Source organism: Prinia subflava, chromosome 12 (genome assembly GCF_021018805.1).
Source record: "Prinia subflava isolate CZ2003 ecotype Zambia chromosome 12, Cam_Psub_1.2, whole genome shotgun sequence".
NCBI lineage: Eukaryota > Metazoa > Chordata > Aves > Passeriformes > Cisticolidae > Prinia > Prinia subflava.
Window position 1 is genome coordinate 17,655,713 of NC_086258.1, and position 19,176 is coordinate 17,674,888.

The 19,176-nt window shown below is 43.1% G+C and overlaps 1 protein-coding gene across 1 annotated transcript in view; it reads left to right on the forward strand.

Annotated features, from left to right (window-relative positions):
* The window catches only part of OGFOD3 (2-oxoglutarate and iron dependent oxygenase domain containing 3), a 30,516-nt gene that overhangs the window by 755 nt on the left and 10,585 nt on the right, over nucleotides 1-19,176 (forward strand). The window contains exons 3-7 of the mRNA XM_063409366.1: nucleotides 4,560-4,635; nucleotides 5,262-5,304; nucleotides 9,098-9,162; nucleotides 9,750-9,806; nucleotides 15,008-15,161. Of these exons, the coding sequence (XP_063265436.1) occupies nucleotides 4,560-4,635; nucleotides 5,262-5,304; nucleotides 9,098-9,162; nucleotides 9,750-9,806; nucleotides 15,008-15,161 (395 nt within the window). The remainder of the gene's footprint in view (nucleotides 1-4,559; nucleotides 4,636-5,261; nucleotides 5,305-9,097; nucleotides 9,163-9,749; nucleotides 9,807-15,007; nucleotides 15,162-19,176) is intronic.

Genomic DNA, 19,176 nt, shown 5'->3' on the forward strand with positions numbered 1-19,176 from the left:
ACCTGGGCTGCCAAACTCCCGTGTTTCCAGCCAACTCCTGGTCACTGTCTCTTGCCTAAAGCCCCAAATGTTCATGCTCCTCTGGCCAGCCCAGAGGTTGATTCTGAGAGGTTTTCCTGTCTTTCCTACATAATTCCCTTCTGAAACTGCTTTGCAAGGGCGCTATGAAATAAACCTTTTGCTGAGTTTGTTTCTAGGTTTTTTTTAATACTCTGTTAATGCCTGTAATAGGTTTGTGAGTGAGTTTGATCTGGTCAGTACCATAGGGGCTATGGAGTGGAACCATATCATCTTCTGATGATGATCTTCTGATTCAGGACATTGTCTGTGCCACCAGCGTGTGGTGACTGCACAAGTGACAGCTTTTGACACTCATGTTCTGAGGTGTGTGTCTGCCAATAGCTTTGGGGGCTGCCTGCAAAGCACTTTTCTGTCTTTGTGTCTTTCAGCTGAGCCTGTTTTCTGTCAGATTGGTATCTGTTCCCCCTGGCACTTATTTTTTTGAAGTGTTGAGGGTGGTTCTTCAAGAGACATGCAAGATTTTAATTTTCTCTGACAAGAGCAGTGAGAGTCTGACTTGCAGCTTCCATGGATGACCAGTGCTGATGTTCTCTTTCAGATTTGTGAAGTGTGTTGTGAGCATTTTTAGTTGGTACACTGCCAGAGAGCAGCTCTGCCCTTGGTTTTTGTTAGTATGTCTGGCTGTGTGTTGACTGATAAGCTGTTGAATCTTTAAAAAACCCAAAAAAAACCAACAAAAAACTTCTGAGTTAGTTTTTAGCCAAATTGCTGGTTGTATCTGCTTCATGATGTGGCTGAGAAAACGCTGACACAAAGCTGCAGGCTGGAAGGAGCTGCTGTGAGCTGAGGAAGAGCAAAGGTGATCAAAGGGCTGGGGAACCTCTCCTGTAAGGAAAACCTCAGGGAGCTGGGTCTCCTTTCCCTGGAGAAGGCTCAGGGAGAACACATCCCAGTATTCCAGTGCTTAAAGGGAAGCTACAGAGGACAGAGTTCTGTCTTGGAGAGAAGCTGCACGGAGAAGACAAGGCACAATGGGAGCAGTTGCATTGGGCAAGGTTTCATCTTGATATAAAAAAAAAATTACAGAGAAAACCTCCCCAGGGATGCTGTGCAGGCCCTGTGACAGAGGGTTTCCAGGTGTGACTGGGCACTGTGCTAGATAATCTTATCCAGGCTCTCTGGACCACAAAAAGCTGAACCAGATGATCTTTGGAGGTCCTTTCCCACCTGGGCTCTTCTGTGATTCTGCAATTTTTAATTGTGCCAGTTCTGATAGAAAGTGTTTGACAAATTGCAGCCCCCTGTGTTCTTCAGGTGGCTGGTCCTGGTGCTGTTGGCCAAAAAGACTTGTAACATAAAAGACAAGTTTATGTGGAGTCTGGGGTCACATAGTTTTTCTTCAGTGCTCTTACTGTAACATCTTTTTTTTGAGGATTTGTCCCACATGTTATTTAGGCTGAGAAAACTGATGCCATGAAGCTGCCAACAAAAATAAACAAACAGTCTTGATAAGGTGATTTTTTTTTTTGACAGAACACACGAGAGCACATGTTCTAACTGTTCATAGTTACTATAAGGGGAAACTGCTGCTGGCTGCATTTGCATAGTGCACGGCCAGAGAAAACTGCAGCTGGTGATTTGGTTATGACTGAACTGAGGCTAAAAGTCTCTGGATTCTGCTACTGCAGTGTTTGCTTACCAAAAGAAACCCCCCAAAAGCAACAAAACCTTACTTTTCCTGTCCCTGGTTTGCAAGAGCAGGTTTTTGGAGCTGTGGGCTTTTGGTCTGGCCCATCCCTCCAGTTATCCTTTTCATTGTTGTCTTTCTATTCCTTCTTTTTCATTCTGTTCATCGTAAGGAAGGTTGGAACTTCAAGGAAGGCAGGAGCTTCAAGCACATCCCTCCAGGAACAGGTTCTTTATTTTTGGGAGGTGTCATGGGGAGCATCAGCAGTGCTGACTGCAGGCTGAGGTCTCACATCTTGGCTTTGTGTGGGGACAATTAACTTGCCTTTCTAATTAGGTGTTTGCTTGGTGCCGCTGCTTAAGTTCCATGATCGATTGGGCTTTTTAGCAGATGTTGTGACTGTGCTTTCCGAGGATCAGCGCGTGAGCAGCTGTTAATTGGTTAATTAAAGCCGGGCTGAGATAACGATCTCTGCTTGGGCTTTGAGCTCTGCCTGGGCTTTTCCCCACGCGAGGGTGGTGATGAGCTGCAGAGGAGTTTTGTGTGTGTCCCGTTCCCCACAGCCCAGCGAGGCAGAAAATGTGGATTATGGATCAGCTCGGCAGCTTTAGCACTTGGGAAATAGGTTTCTGTCACTCAATAGCTCTTCATTCTCAGTCTTTAGCCTGGTTTGGCACCCACAGCTGCAGGCTGTGTGGCAGGAGGAGGCACATTCCTGTCACCGCTCAGTGTCTGATGCTCAGCTGTGAAGTTTCCACAGCTGAAATGAGCTTTTTATTTATGCACCTGCTTCCAGCTGAACTTGGTGCAACTGAGCTTCCAGTTTGTTTCAAGTGATTTGGTAGCAGGGCAGGATTTATTTCCATAGCACTGCTTGTAAACATGCTTCATACCCATTAAAATTTGTTATTTTTCAGAGGCTAAGCACTTAACTTACTATATTTGCAGAAGGCTGGGTGTTATTTGAGCACAGTTTCACCTGCCTTCTAAACCCTGTGGGCAAATCTTGGCCATTTCTGCTCTCCTGAGACACACTTAATTACTTAAATCTACTGTGTGTGGTGAAATCTTATTTCTGCTGTGCGTTGACATTTTGTGTCAGTGCACAAAACATCCATGGTCACTGCCCAGGAGACAGAGTTAAGGAGCTTTTCCAGAGACAAGGCCAGGGGATGTGGAAAGCAGAATGCCTGGAAAGGTCTCACTCAGACTGCTCTGGGGCTGGCAGCTGTAAATCTCTGTCTGCTCTTCTCTTGGAGAGGGATTGTTCCCTGCCCAGGGCAGGGGTGGAATGAGATGATCTCCCAAGTCCCTTCCAACCAAACTGTTTTATGGTCCTGTGTTTCAGGGGAAAATCTTAACAGAGCTTGTTTCTCCTGTGAATTCTCTCTGTCTCAGCAGTGAGTGGTTCTTGGCTAAATACCACTAAGTAGGAGACACAGCTACAGTTTGGGCACTTGGTCCTTGGTGTTACATTCTGGTTTTTGTGCTGAATGGGAGCAGGAGCCAATGGCAGTACTTACATTTTTACATGTTTTAGTATGTCCCTCCGTTACCTTGATTTACCAGATCAAGCCAAAGCTGATGGTGCCTTATCAGATAAAGGGATGGTTTTGTGTCTATTGGGCACAAATTTGTGGAACCTACCAGGTACTTGCAGTACTAATCTGAATTTTTCCTGAGATTCTCCAGGGATGCCTTTGACACTTCCTTGCTCACATGTACCATGGTCCCTGAGACAGAGAGGACACTTTTCTTATGGCTGAAACAGTTTTCAGACTGTTCTAATTTTTCCTCAGCATTCACCCAGTGTTTGTGCTGTACTGTTGGTACCTGACTGATGTTATACTGAACTCCATTTTTCTGCTTGCTGGAGTTTTTTCTCCATTTGGGAAAGCTTGTGCTATTGCTTTCAGAACACCTCCTGCTTCTGGTGCTCTTTGCCAGTTCTCTGTCAGAGACCCCACACGTGTAACAATTGTCTGAGGTAACCCTGTAGTTTTGCCAAGCCTGGACTCTCCAGCACTGCCCTTTCCAAAAGGGTAAGAGCTGTGCTGCTATTTACAGCTGGAAAAGAAACAAATCTCATCTGAAATCAGAAATCTTTGCAGAATGTTGTAGAAAGGAAGCTCTCAATAGCCAGGTTTGTCCTGGAGTATGGAATTTCTCCTTTGAGTTTACTCCTTCCAAGCTCTTCTCTACTTGAACATCAGCTTTCCCTTGCAGCCCCATAGCTGGGGTATAGCCAGTAATAGGAAATGGAAATTCCTACAAAACTCTTGGCAAAACTTCTCCTGTCAGCCTGGTCATTGTTATGAGTTGCTTTTGATCAGAGCAGACTGTTGCTTTTGTCCTCCATGGCTGAATTGATAGATTTCTTTCCAGGAATTTTGTGTTCTGATGAATAAATAGTTCTTGAAGTGACACTCAGTTCAGGAGCACTGAGTGTGTTGGCAGGTGTCAGAAAATGCACTCAGCCCATCTCTCCAGGGGCTTAACATCTGGAAATGGATCTTCCTCAGAAAAGTGCCAAATGTAACATCCCAAGGTCTCTGGTGGCTCAGAACTGATTTTATTTATTCTTCCTGCCTGAAGATTGTTGTCAACCAGACTTATAAGAACTTTCATATATTCTTCACCTGGAACTCTTGCTGCTGACTTGTTATTCCCAGGAGCTTTTAAAATTTAATGTTAGATTTCTTAGCACTGAATTTTAGGAGACTTTTAAAATCTTTTATATCCCAGCTGTGTACTTCAAGAGAGACTTTTTTGCAAAGTCTCATTTAAAAACCTGCCCTTTAGGTGGTTGAAGTGATTTCAATGGGTTCTTTTCCTCCTCTGTGTGTTGCAGGTTGCACTCCTAGGAAGTGTGGAAGAGGTGTGACAGATGCTGTAATCACAAGGGAAGAAGCTGAAAGAATTCGTAGGTAATTTTTCTTTTAGTTCTAACTTTTAAAAGTACTGACTTTAATAACAGTTATTGCCAATCTGAGGTGTAGGATGGGTGAGCAGGATGGGTTAGACTGATTAAAACATGAAATTTTTGTTACTAAAGCCATTTTCCATTTTCACTGTAATGAGGGCAATTCTTTCACACAGAATCTGCCTGGCTCTGAAGGGCATGAGCACCTCACAGAAAGGAAAATGAATTAAATAAGTTTTAAAGGATTTTCATTTGGCCTCCATTTGGTCTTTAAAGGCAGAACAAAACAGTGTAAGCCTTATTGCAGCTGTGTCTCTGTCTGGGTAAGGACCAGCTGCTGCTGACCCTGGAGTCCTCTGAGAAGGGACTGTTTTTAGCATATTTGCTAAATTATGGGATTTGTGGACAGGAGCTGCAAGCTCAGAAGTGTTCTGCAACACAAATACTTTATTTTCATGACAGGCTGGAAGGTTCAGTTCCAAATAAATGGGAGCTACTGTTAACTCACTTGGGTTATACCTGATGCATCAAATAACCACTCTCTGAGGAGTTACATATTGTAAATAAGGACATTAAAGGACAAAGCAATCAGACTTCAGTTCTCATCTGAGATTATTGTTTTGCCTGCAGAATAGCAGAGAGGGGACTGTCCTTGGGAGGATCTGATGGAGGGGTGAGCAGTGTCCTGTTATTTTCTACATTCTTTTACTGCCAAGGCAAGATTATAAATGCATTTTTGAGGCTGAGGTGAGGAGATGGAGATTTTTTTTCCCTTCCGTTCAGACTTGGAAAAAAATTGATTTGGAAAGTTATTTCCCATTAATACTTCTCCTAGCTGTATAACTCCTGAATTCTGCAATACAGTTGCCATTTCCTTGTATTTTATTATTTCTAGCATCTCTCTTGAACTGATTTTGTCTTCATCTGGAAACAATTGCTATAGCAGAACTGCAAAAGTTTGTCTTTTGAAAGTAAATTACAGTGGTTCACAGCATCATGTAAAGATTGGTTTTGTGTAGTGTAGTGACAAAAAAAATCATGTAATGTTTTAAGTAGACCGTGGAATAATATTCTTTAAATTGAAAGAATCCCACTTCTCTTTAACAAGCACATTTATTTTAATTTCTTTCCCCCATCTCTATTCTCAGAATATTTCTGTGTGTGAACAAGAACTGTTCCTTGAGTATTTATAAACACAGCCACTTCTTTAGGCCTCTGCTGCATTTGGGCATATATTAGCAAAAAAAAGGAGAAGGGTTTCAATGGGAAAAAAAAGCTTATTGTACTTGTGATAGCTGAGAAAGATCTGCAAAAAATATAAACCGAGAAATTTAAGCAGTGCTGCCCATCTAAATGTGTTTAAAAGATTAGATTTAACATGCTGTGTTCAGTTCTGTTGGGATCCCCTGGATTTCTTTTCAGTCCTGTGGTTGCATAATCTGCCACTTTCCATGGATTGCTCTGCCTGTTGGGACCCCCAGTGTGGCACCTGGGGCTGTCACCTGGGTTTGCCTTCCTCTGCTTTTGGGACCTACGTGGGATTTTTCATTACACCCTCCCAAAGAGGGATTAGAATGGCAAGGTGGAACACACAGAGCTTGGATCTGGAGACCCACAGAAAGCTGGGGGTCAGGAATGGGGAAACTGAGGCAGAGTTCGCTGGGAAGAGATGAGAGAGGAGGTAAACCTGCTGCCCACAGCCCAGAGCTGGGCAGGGCTGCTGAGCTGGCTTAGCTGGACAACAAGCCAGAGTGACAGACAAATAGAAATCCATCATCTCTGTTATTCTGGAAGCTTCATCGTGTCTTTTTTTTTTTTAAGTGGGGAGAAATGAGGGAGAGGGGAAGATGAGTCTCTCTTGCTGCAATAAAAGATCTGTTAAAAATCTGATGTCTGTGGAGAGGTCTGGGCTCTGAGGCAAGCCTTCTCACATGTCTCATCATCTGTAAACGTGAGGAAGTTCTTGTGTGCTCTTAATCCTTAGGGAAAGGTTCAAGAAGAAAATGAAATGTTGCATTGAGCAGTTCACCAAAATAATGGATAAAAACTGAAAGATGTTAGAAGCAAGAGCTGACCAGTGTTTCTGGGAAATTGGAATGGGATGGTTTGGGTTGGGAGGGACCTTGAAGGTCATCCAGTGCCACCCCTGCCATGGCAGGGACACCTCCTGCTGTCCCAAGGTGCTCCCAGCCCTGTCCAGCCTGGCCTTGGGCACTCCAGGGATCCAGGGGCAGCCACAGCTGCTCTGGGCACCCTGTGCCAGGGCCTCACTGCTCTCACAGGGAAGAATCATATTCAGAAGAAGCCTTTAAACACACTCTCCTTACCCAGTTTCTATCTCTTTCTCCTGTCCTGCCTTTTTCCTCTCCTTTCCCCATGTGCCAGCCCATATTCCCCTGTCATGGTGCAGATCTTTTCCTGGCAGTGCTGTCCTGGCTCTCAGATACCATTGGATCCTGCTGGCTGTGTGCTGATGGGCTTTAGATGAGAGTGTCTGTCTTCATTTGAGCCTTTCATCTTTTCCAGTCTCTTACACAGTGCATGAAGAGTATTTCAAGCCTTACTCCATCCAGCTATTGTGTGTGCTCCCAGGCTTCCAGCCACTTGGAGTAGGTCTGGCTTATTGCTTTAAATTTCTTTGGCTTTAGTGTGTTTGGATAATTCTGTCCAATTATGTCTGCTGTATGACTATTTTTCCTTTAAAATACCTCAAAATTACTGTTTAAATATTTTTAATTCTTACTTTAGCCACTTTGTTCTCTTTGCTATTTGAAATAAAACTTCTACAGGTTTCTGTTGGAATTCAGACTGCATTTTCATTGCCTGTGGTTTCCTCTTAACCCCTTTGTAAGCAATGTGTCTGGGTTTTGGGATTTTTTTTTTGCCTGTCATAGTTGTTGTATTTTGAATTCTCAGAAGTGGATTTGTGTCTGTGTGTCTAGATATAATTTATTAACTCAAAGATCTAAATTTGCAGTTTGAGACTTTGTCAATTCCCTCCTCCCTTTGTTTGCTGCCCTTCCCCGGAGTACTGGAGCATAGCAACAAAACTTTTTCCCATTCAGTATTTTTATGTTGAGAAAGTCTAGACAAACATCTGAATTATTGAAACCTCTCAGGGGTCACAGTCCAGTTGTCAAGCTGAGCTTTCTTACCTTCCTTTATAACTTTTCCTGGGATTTTATTTGTGCAGATACACACAGAGTGAAGCTAGAGGGGCCATGGTAATCTTTTGGTCTAACTTCCAGCAGAATCTGAACAGTAGTATTTTCTCCAGCAGCAAGCTCCTCATACATGTGTCTCTGTAAAGTCATTTTATACTCTGTTCCTTATTCACAGAATGGGAATTACATTAGTTGTCTTGATGTTTGCCTCAGCTTTTTTCTTCTTTGTATAGATGATATTTCCCTTTTCAACCTTCTGTGATTTTGTAATTCTCCCCTCCCTGGTGCACATCACCCCTGCTTGTATGAACACTTCAGTCCTGACTCATTCACTCAGGTCTTGTAGGTGCTGCCATCATAGCAAGCCTCTGATGTAAATGAGACAACTCATTTACCATCACACTTATTTGTATTTATTTCAAAGCCCCAGAAAAGAAATCCCTTGGGGAGCCAGTCAGCTGCAGTCTGTGTCCTGCCTTCCAGCAGAACTGGCAACACCTCCCTTTGCAGGGGAAAATTAAATTGTTAGTCACTGGGAGAAGCAAACAAACTGTGATGCCAAACTAGGGGTTCTGCTGTGTGCCCTGCAGCCCAGCAGTTAGAATCCTCAGAGGCAGCTCTCTCTTCTGGCATATCTGAACACCAAACTTTGCAGCTTGTTGGGAGCTCAGCAGAAGAGTTTGGCTTGAATTGGATGAAAAACTGGATTGACTTTTCCTCTGTGAAAAAACTTTTCACCATGTGGTTTTCTTTTACAGCAGCTTAGAAATTGAGCAAAAGAAAGTTTGGCTCTTGAAAGCCTTGGAATTCTAATTGTACTTTTAAACATACTTTTAAATGTCTATATTAAATATGAGAAATATACAGGGTCTCATGGTGAAGGAGAAGTTTTAATAACAAATGCAGGGCAAGATAAATATTAGTGCTGCTATTTGAGCACATCACAAATACTGGAAAATGAGTCATCTTTGAAATGTCTTCAAGAAGGGATCCTGGAGCAGAGGGATTTACCCCAAGCCCATGAGGGGAGACTCTGACAATTCTCTGTCAGATCTGAATCTCAGGAGTAGCAGTCCTGTGCTTTTTTCATACTACTTTAATAATTCTGCACCTCTGCAGGGATCTGAGGGGGGTTTGTCGTTGTAAAATAAATGTTGTATTGTGAACCCAAAGGCTGGAAACTACTTTTGCTTGGGAGGCTGTGGAAAGTGAGAGGCAACTTGGGACAATTATTAAAGGTCATAGTTAAATAATGCTAAAACCTTTTCATGCTCATTTTTCCTTCTTTGTTTCCTTTTCCAGGCATCAATTTTGGACTTGCACTCCGGAGCTCTTTCCCTGGGGAAGCACTTTGTTAATCTGTACAGGTAAAATGAGCCTGTGGCTTCCTGCCTCCTGTCATCCCACCCCTTCCCTGCCCACTGCCTTTCCCAGTGTCTCAAGCCCCTGGGCTGGGATTAGTGATGAGAAATTATGGAAGTTGGCTGGATTCACCAGTTTCCATGACCAGTAAAAGAGCTTTCCTGGCATGAAAATGGATCTTTTGTTGAACTGGGCACTTTGAAAGCTGCCATTATCTTTACTTTTATGTTCTTGCACCAGTTAACCATAGTATTTTTTCACAATTACAGTTTATTTTTCAGCAGTGGAAGAAATCAAATATCCTGAACTCTTAAAAACAGGAATCCATGTGCTTATTTCATGATCTGGGAGGGGACTTTTTTAATGCCTGAGGAATGCCATTACCAGTTGCAGCATTTCAATCCTTTAATCTTTTAACATTTGATCTTTAAGCATTGCTTTTGGACATAATCTTCAAAAGCATTTGTAAGATTTTTTTGTGTTGTGTTCTCACTTTTCAATTGTGGGTAAAGCACGGGTGGGGGTGAGAAGGTGTCTTGTTTCTCAGTCTGATTCAGCAACTCCTCTTTTAGATTGTTGTTTAATTTTTCAGGTACTTTGGGGACAAAATTCAAGACATCTTCACAGAAGAGGATTTTGCCTTATACCGGTAAAGATTTTCAATAACTGCTGAATGAAGCATAAACCAGAACTTTTTATGTTTTTGAGGTTTTTGTAGAGTGCAGCCTGGGAGGGGATTGCCCTTTGCATTCATACACTAGATTTTGCAGCTCAGGATAATAATCTCTGAGAATTATGATGCCTTGAGGAAGAAAAGTGAAAGGACTTTTTGGTGACTGATAAACAACATTGGAGCTGCATCAGCCACATCAGGACAGTTTTATGGTGTGAATGTCCTCAAGGTGATGGCAGCACCACACATTTCAAGGAGAGCTGCTCCTCCTGTGAGGATTCACTGGGACATGAGAGCTGGGATGGAAAATCCTTCCTCATTACCTGCTCTTTCATACATTATCCAAGGGCTTGTGTCATGCTAGACTCAATTCTGGGCAGTTATTACAGCAGGAACTTGGGGGTTTTTGAGGCAAAATATAATAAAACATTAAAAGTGGTGAAGGAGGAAGTGGAAGGACTTCAGATGAGTCATGTTCTGGCTGGAGAAGCAGCCAGAGGATGAAGCAGCTCTGTAATGGAGCAGCTCTGGCATGTGATGCTCTCAGCCTTCCTGCAGCCCTGCTCATGCACTTAACAAACACAACAAACCTAATGAGTTCCATGTGGCTGGGAAGGTGTGTGGCCAAAGTCTAGGAACGAGAATTCTTTGTTGACTAGACACAATAATTCTTTGGTTATGCATCTCAGCTGGTTTCTCATCATTTAAAATGCCCCTGATTTGAACATTTTAACTCTTTATTTGGTCTTTTTTTGCTTGCCTGTGTGAAGGAATCGGACCTCCCTCTAGTGGAAGGAATGTTAAGTAGCCAAATGGGTTTATTAGTTTTATTAAAATAGTAATTAATTAATATAATCCTAAAATATGAATCACTTTAGGCTTATTTCTATTTAACCATTGTTTTTAGATGTCATTGTCTTTATAGGTGAATGTCTTTAAATTGTTTTTACTCTTGATCCCAATATTGCAAAAGTGAGATGATTCCTTGATTATTATTGAACTCTGCATAAAGAAAATGTGTAATTTCTGCTTCACATGAACAGAAGCATTCAGTTTTTCAATAATTTTATAACTCTATGCTGTGAGATCAGACAGCTGCTAGGGAATGTCAATATTCCATTGGGATTTCATGCCAGTATAGGGGATGTTTCAGTCTGCTGGATATGAAGCTAATACAAAATATATTATTAAATGCTTCTGTTCCTATTAATGGCAATGCTTTAGCATGGACTGAAGTACTTTATGGCCTTAATGAATGATTTTATGCTCTTTCTGGGAGCATTTATCTTTGTTACTTTCCTGTTCCTACCAAGGTCACTTTAAAAATACCCTCTTGAGAGAAATAACTGAATGTATTTCATGTCTAAGTATTACTGATTGCAACAATAACGAATCTGAGAAGGCATCCTGAGCCAGGGGGCTGATTTCTAAACTGTCTCTGTCAAAATTACATTGCTTCAGACTCAATTATGGTTTCTAGGCTGATACTTTAACCACCATCTGCCAAGTACCTTACAGCAATCCCTCTTGTTCCACATAATAAATGAAAGATTTATCCAGAAGGGAGACCTTTAATCAGGATGCTTGGTGGAAGGAGTGAGTTGAGCAGAAAACAGAACAATCAAAGATTTATTCCCAAAACCTTACAGCTTATGAGGGCAGAGCCATAGGAGGAGCAGAGGAGGAGCTGTGAGTTGCTTTCTGCCCGTGTCTGTTCTGTGTGTGATTGCTGTTAAAGCTCTCAGGCTGCAGGTAGCCTTTGCTTTGTCAGCTCCCTGAGACAGTGCTGACAAGTGGAATAATCAGGAAGTTGTGTGGGATTTAGCTTTGAGTGTTGCTGTCACCATGATTAAATCACACTTTGCAGTGGCTCTTCACTGCATTTTTTTGTGTTGGTCTGGCAGAGCCTGTGTCTCACAGAAACTTTTCCGTGGCACTTTTAGCTCTCTATGCTGCTGCTGCTATGTTAAGCTGGCAGCTTTGCAAGCTAGTGAACTTCCTTTCTCTCAAGCTCTGTGTTCCTTGGACTTCCAGCTACTTCACTGGCCTTTTTTTATTTTCTTCCTCATCACCCTAACTCCAAAACCAGATTCTGTTTTTACAGAATCTGGTGGTCATGTGCTCCTTTCAGGGAGCTCTGGTCTGCCTTTCCCTGAGTCTGGCGTGAACATTTTGACATTTTCCAGTGACTCAGTGCAAATGGACAAGGACTGCTGCTGACAGATTGGGGGGGAGCATTAATTTGGTACTGATGCTGTTGACTGGATGCTGTTCCTGGGCATTTATTGCACCTGCAGAGCTCTGTTATTGCATCTGCTCAGAGCCAGGGTACACCTCAGCAGTCTGAATGAGACAAGAGTTGCTGTGCTTATGAGAACTAGTGTTTATCTTCCCTAGCATGAAGTATTTTTTGTAGCCATAGCCACCAGAACTCTCCCAACAGTTTTGAAGAGGCAGTGGGCCAGGAGCAGTGAGGGAAGGGAGACTCCTGCCTCAGGCTCCTGCTCCTTCTGGGCAGAGAGGCTGAGGGAACAATGTGGCTCTCCCAGTTTTGGGCTCATTCATTCCTTTCTTGATTGCACCTTCTGAGATGGAATTTGGCTTCTCTTGTCACTTGGTTTACACATGAAGGACAATGTTTTTGTCCTGAAGTATTTTGCCAGTAGGCTGTGTTTGGAACAGCTGGGCAGGGAATGGAATGAAAAACCTGCAGTCACGATATTGATAAATGTTGAGATGGCCTGACCAGCAGAAAAACAGACTGTAGAGAAGAATTTTTCTAGGCTATAAAGTGACCTTATTCCACTTTCCAACCCAGCTGTGTGCTGTATTTGGTGTATTGCATAGGGCTTTGCATCCTGTTTGGTTTGTAGAACACACACTCTGCCCAAAGCCATCGCACATCAGTCTCCAAGAGGACTTGAAGCTTTAACAGAGCCTATAAACACCAGACAGCAAACCTTAATAGAAAGCTTTTAAAAGTGGAAAATGAATCAGGCTGAAAGGAGAGGGAGGACTCCTTGCAGAGCAGGACAGCTGCTGGAGATTTAGTTATGTCAAGACTGTGGCCTGACTGCTTGGGAGTGGATTTATTCCTGGCTGATGCAGGGGCCAGGGAATCAGCTGCTCTGCTGTTTGTGGCTATGAATTCTTGAGCTGGCTTGTTCAAAGCTCTCAATTCACAAAATGAGTAATTGCATTTAATGCTTTCTGGGAGCCTTTCCTGCATCCTACTCCTCGGGAAAAGCAGACAGCAAGATCAGCCTCCCACAGCATGAGAGGAAGGACCTGTAGGTTCTCCCCTGGTGTCAGTTTTGCAAACTCCATCACTATGTAGCTCTCAAGTTGAAACCTCAGCTCATGCAGCCATTTATATCCCTGAAAATCCCTTCATTTAATGCTTTTGATATTTCACATGTAAAATAGCTTTCAATAGAATTGACCCTTAAAATGTAAACTGAGACAGGTTAGAAAAATCAAATCTGTATGTGTTATTTCTATTTCTTGTGAGGGACTAGGTGTGAACAGAATGAATATTTAGTGTTTTCTAGTACTTGAGGATTTTAAGAGATGACTTTCACAGCCTGTAGACACACACATCATAAGTCTTGTTTTAATTCTGTCATGTTGTTTTACTCAGCATTTAAGTTCCCTACAGAAATACCTGGGGAAAACTTGCTTAAAAGTTATGCTGAGGTTCAGTACTATCGAGTGGAGAAATGTAATGGAAGATACAAACCTGCTAATATAATTCCATGCACAACTTGAGAAATATGTTCTCTCAGATTATCTTGTTTGTACACTGTAATTGTGTAATTGTGAAAGACATCTTGCATTAATTAAAAAAAATCTGGTAATAATACCAAAAACCTCTCAATTTCGTGGCGCCAAGGACTTCACCAGTTGGTTCCAACTTCAGAGGCGACCCGTTTATGAAGATACAACTTTACTTTTATCTGCTTTGGATTAAAAATAGCTGTGTGAAAGACTAATGTTTTCAGCAGTTAACAAACAGTGGAATAGGTCTGGAATTACTCAGGAAAACAGAAATTTTCAGCCTAGGCCACAGGAATCATAGTTTCTGTTCCTTGATACTCTGACAATTAAAAAAAACCCCAAAGCAACAAACCCCAATCAAAACCACTTACGGGGTCTCCCTTTCCCCCTCTCCCTTTCCCCCTCTCCCTTTCCCCCTCTCCCTTTCCCCCTCTCCCTTTCCCCCTCTCCCTTTCCCCCTCTCCCTTTCCCCCTCTCCCTTTCCCCCTCTCCCTTTCCCCCTCTCCCTTTCCCCCTCTCCCTTTCCCCCTCTCCCTTTCCCCCTCTCCCTTTCCCCCTCTCCCTTTCCCCCTCTCCCTTTCCCCCTCTCCCTTTCCCCCTCTCCCTTTCCCCCTCTCCCTTTCCCCCTCTCCCTTTCCCCCTCTCCCTTTCCCCCTCTCCCTTTCCCCCTCTCCCTTTCCCCCTCTCCCTTTCCCCCTCTCCCTTTCCCCCTCTCCCTTTCCCCCTCTCCCTTTCCCCCTCTCCCTTTCCCCCTCTCCCTTTCCCCCTCTCCCTTTCCCCCTCTCCCTTTCCCCCTCTCCCTTTCCCCCTCTCCCTTTCCCCCTCTCCCTTTCCCCCTCTCCCTTTCCCCCTCTCCCTTTCCCCCTCTCCCTTTCCCCCTCTCCCTTTCCCCCTCTCCCTTTCCCCCTCTCCCTTTCCCCCTCTCCCTTTCCCCCTCTCCCTTTCCCCCTCTCCCTTTCCCCCTCTCCCTTTCCCCCTCTCCCTTTCCCCCTCTCCCTTTCCCCCTCTCCCTTTCCCCCTCTCCCTTTCCCCCTCTCCCTTTCCCCCTCTCCCTTTCCCCCTCTCCCTTTCCCCCTCTCCCTTTCCCCCTCTCCCTTTCCCCCTCTCCCTTTCCCCCTCTCCCTTTCCCCCTCTCCCTTTCCCCCTCTCCCTTTCCCCCTCTCCCTTTCCCCCTCTCCCTTTCCCCCTCTCCCTTTCCCCCTCTCCCTTTCCCCCTCTCCCTTTCCCCCTCTCCCTTTCCCCCTCTCCCTTTCCCCCTCTCTTTTCTCAAGGCTAAAGAGGATGTGAGTGTGTGTTCCCCGTGTTTCTCAGCTGAGGAGGAAGCAGTAACTGCCTGGAGTACAGCAGCAGCAGGAGTGGGTGTCACTAACTGAGCCCTGTGTGCTCTGTGTTCCCTGCAGGGATGTGAGGCAGAGGATCCAGCAGAGGATTGCTCAAGTGTTTGGGATCAGCTCCTCTGCCATGTACCTGACCAAGCCAACATTCTTCTCCAGGATGAACAGCACAGGAGCCAAGACAACACACGATGAGTACTGGCACCCACATGTGGACAAGGTGAGGAGAGCCTGAGATGGGATGCAAACATCTCTTGGTACTATTTTTAGATCACTGAAATCATTTTGCATTAAACAATCCATCAAACAGGTTTTAAAACTAATGTTTCAGGAGATGAACCTAATGGGAGATAATAGGCCATTACATCCCATTCAATTTTATTTTCTCTAACTTAGTTTTGGTAGAATTAGTGACTATTAGAATGACTACTCAAGAATCTCTTTTGTCAGAAACGTTGATTAAAAAGACCTGAATTGCTCTTTCAGCCACATATAGCAGGAGCTGTTTCACAGTGGTCAGTTGGTCACTTGTTATTAATCTAAGGCTCTTCATAGAAGTTTAATATTTGTATTTGATTTATATGTGAATTGAAGCTTTTTGTGTTTCGGTGGGGATGTGGTACCTGGTACCCTCTTTCAATAACTTGGGGTTTTGATCCTTTTAACTGCAGTTTTATCTCTAGGCTTATAGCTTGATGCTTGTCCTTTCTCAATGGACTTAAATGATTTGGTAGAATTCATTTCTGAATTTCACCACGTTCAAGCATTCTGTGCAGAACAGCAGAATACAGACAATGGAAGAATCAAAGAAAAAAAAACCCTACAACACAAAAAAACCCCCAAACAAGCAAAAAAACCCCTCCACTCCACAATGCCCACATTTCATGCCTTCAGGACTTATAAATGAGTCACTCTGGATTACCCAAGATGGAACCAAATAAAATAATCCCAGTTAAATCCAAGTTATTCCTCAGGGCTCGAATCTCTAAGTGGGCAGTGTATCTTGAAGTCGATGCCCTGAGACATGAAAAAATCAAACAGAAATATTCCTTGGCCTAAAGTATTTCCTGGAAACAGCCAGTCTGAGGGAAATGGTCACAACATTGGTGTGAGTTCCTGTGTCCTTGTTCATATGGGCAGAAGCAGTTTAAATTTAGTGGTGGTAGTGATGACACAGCTTATGTTTGAAAGCAGAAAGTCCTGTGGGGTGGAATCTGCCAGGTTTTGGATGCCTCTGGTTTGAAAAGCTGTGATGTAAGCAGTGAATAGGAATGGCTCTGACCAGGGGTGGTAGGGATGGTTTTGAGGTCCTGATTGCTTTGATTTGTGTTGGTAGGGAATGGCTGTAGGGAGCAAATTGTGCTGGTGAGGCTCACAGAAATTCCATCACGTTATGCTCCATCCCAAGAGACCCTTGGGAAGAAGGAAACTGGTAATTCTGGTTCTGTGAAGTGCAATGAATTCATCAGTCCCATGTAGCTTTTCCACAGTTTCAGAGAATCAGATTTGACTGTCACAAGGGTGGAAAATCAGTATATTTCAACAGCTGATGCCTGTTTTCTCCACTTTTATTTCAGCCCCAAAAAAGCCTATTTTAGAATTTCAGACACTGATTTATTACTTTAATGAGATTTGTGTCTGCACAAGCCGTGCTTGCCAGTATTCTCTTTATTCCTCTCTGCATGTGTTTTGCATTGGGAAATGAGTAAGGTGGTTGGATAACCTCTCAATTAAGTGTTCCTACCTAAATATCTCCTATAGTGCACAAGTTATTTTGTCATTTACATGCAAATAAGTTTACATGAAGAGAATTTGTGGAAGCTTTTTTTCTGCCCTGACATCCTGAGAGTGCCTGAGCATGATGGACAGCAGGCTGAATGTTCTCCTGTTTTTATCCTTCTCTTTTGTCTATGTTTTATTTATCTTGCAGGCTGTCTGCTCAGGGAGCAGATACATCAATTGATTTGCCTGGGCTTTTTCTAACCCATCTCCAGCTTCAAAAAACCAAAACAAGCAGGGAAAGTGCTTTCTTAGACTTGGAATGCATAATCTAGACCTTAGCAGTGTCTATACTGAATAATAGGATTGTTTGATTTATGACAGTGGTTGGAGTCAGGTGATCTTGGAGATCTTTTAAATAATAACCTAAATAATTCTGAGTCTGTGAATTATCCCAGTTGGGGCAGTTACCAAACACCTTGTTCATAATCACAAATAGTCTGAGCAGAGACTAAATAGGATGAAGGTGTGCAGGTTCCCTGCCTTCAGTGCAGTCAGTCTGGCTTATATTTCACTTCCAGCAAACTTTTTCACTTCCAGACTGCAGTTGAAAGCAAGGAAAAAAAAGTACATTTCTATTGATCTGAGGTAAGAAGTTCTTCCCAGAAAGGAGCAGTAGAGTTCTTACGTGGCCTCCAAAACAAGTGTTAATACTGGGAAGTTGAAGAAAGATCAATAAAACTTGCCAGTTTGTTGGATGCTTTTGTGTTGGATCATTATTTATGCTTTCCCCTTGGAACAGAACAAGTCACTTTAGGTATTTCTGCATAATTTAACAATGAAGGTTACTCCTAGAAGAGTATCCTGATTTTTTCCTTGCCTCTCTCCAGAAGAAAGGTAAAATGAAACCTTAGCAAAAAGACTTCACTCTATTTTCTGTTTCAGAGTGACATTGTTAAAAAGATGTGGCTTCTTGCAACATAGAAAACCCCCTCTTGCCTTTTTCCTGATATTACTGAGTCTACTGCAATTATATTTCTCAATTTGAACCTCCCTGAAGACTTTCAACAGCATAATGGAGTAGTCCAGATTAATTGTGTCTATCTGAGGCTTTGGTTTTTATCCCCCTAAAATTTACTTGGTTTGTAGTTACATAGGAATGGAAACCCTGAAATCACCAGAATGACTCATTTAATCTGGCTGAATTTATAAGCATCTAAATCAAATGAAGAGAGTGTTTTAACATGTGGAGTTTCATCTTGGATGGAATTTGTTGGGAACTGAGGCTTCCAAATGTCAAATACCTGATTTATAAGGGAGTTGCTGTTGCACCACTGTCAGCACTGCAGCCCTACAACATTCTCTGGTGGAAGCAGTGTGGGACTTGTAGATTTGTGCAGTGCCCCTGCCTGGGCACAGATCCTGTCATCCTTCACAGAATTCTCAGGCTCTGCCATAAGATGGTTTTGGGTTTGTTTTCTTTGAATTCCTTCTGTCAGAGCTAGTCCAGCATTTCAGTGCACATTTTCTCCAAATTGGTTGGGGTTTTTGTAGCCTAAACATGTCCATGATCAGTTTATAGCTATTTTTGTTCCTCCTCCCAGTTCTACCTCTTCCCTCCCCCATGTATGTACAGGTAGGTGTCATATCCCTTTTCAGCCTTTATTTCTCTGAGGTGAACAAGCCAAACCTTGAGGTCTCCTCACCTGCAAAGTGCTCTCCATCTCCTCAGCCTTCCTTGTACCTGCAGCCCTGTCTGGCTGCTGTCTGTCACTGTCTCTTCTAGCAGACTTGTCACTCTTCTTTTCTTCCCCTACATTTAATAAAACACATCAAAATTCCCATTTCTGCCCTGGGACAGCATCATCTCTGAAAATAGAGGAGCTTGCTTCTCATTTCTGCTCAAAGCCATCCCCTCAGCTCACTTACAGCCCCTTGCAGTTCAGAGCTGTGCTCTTTGCCCTTACATTGTCTGCTGGATAGGCACTGCCAATAAACAGGACACTGGAAGTAGCTATCAAGGCTATTCTGGTGGTTTTGTACACAGGATTAGGTGGAGGCTTACAGGAACAGAGAAGTTTTGGCTCTTTTTCTGCATGCTAACCCAATCCTGATTGCCAAGTGAATTTTCTTCTGCACTGGAAAGCAGAAGATGCTGTCCTAAATATCCTCAGTAACTGCAGACCTCTTGCATGATCCTACAACTGTTTAGTTGCATAGAAGTGTGTCCCTCAAAAAAACCCACTACAAGATGGAGCTGGCTAATTCTGGCAATTAGTTCTATTTGTAATAATAGCCTTTAAAGAAGTGTCATATAAACATCAATATGAGCACCTACCATTAAATATTACCTGTGTTAGACTTTTTGGATAAGGAGTATTCAGATAGAGCACACTTAACTATGTGACATAGCAGGCTGAATGGAAATATCTACATTTTTTTCGCTTGAGTTGTTTACAAGGAGCTGTAGAACTTTGATTTGCAGCTGTGTGGCTTTTAATGACAGCTTTTCTCAC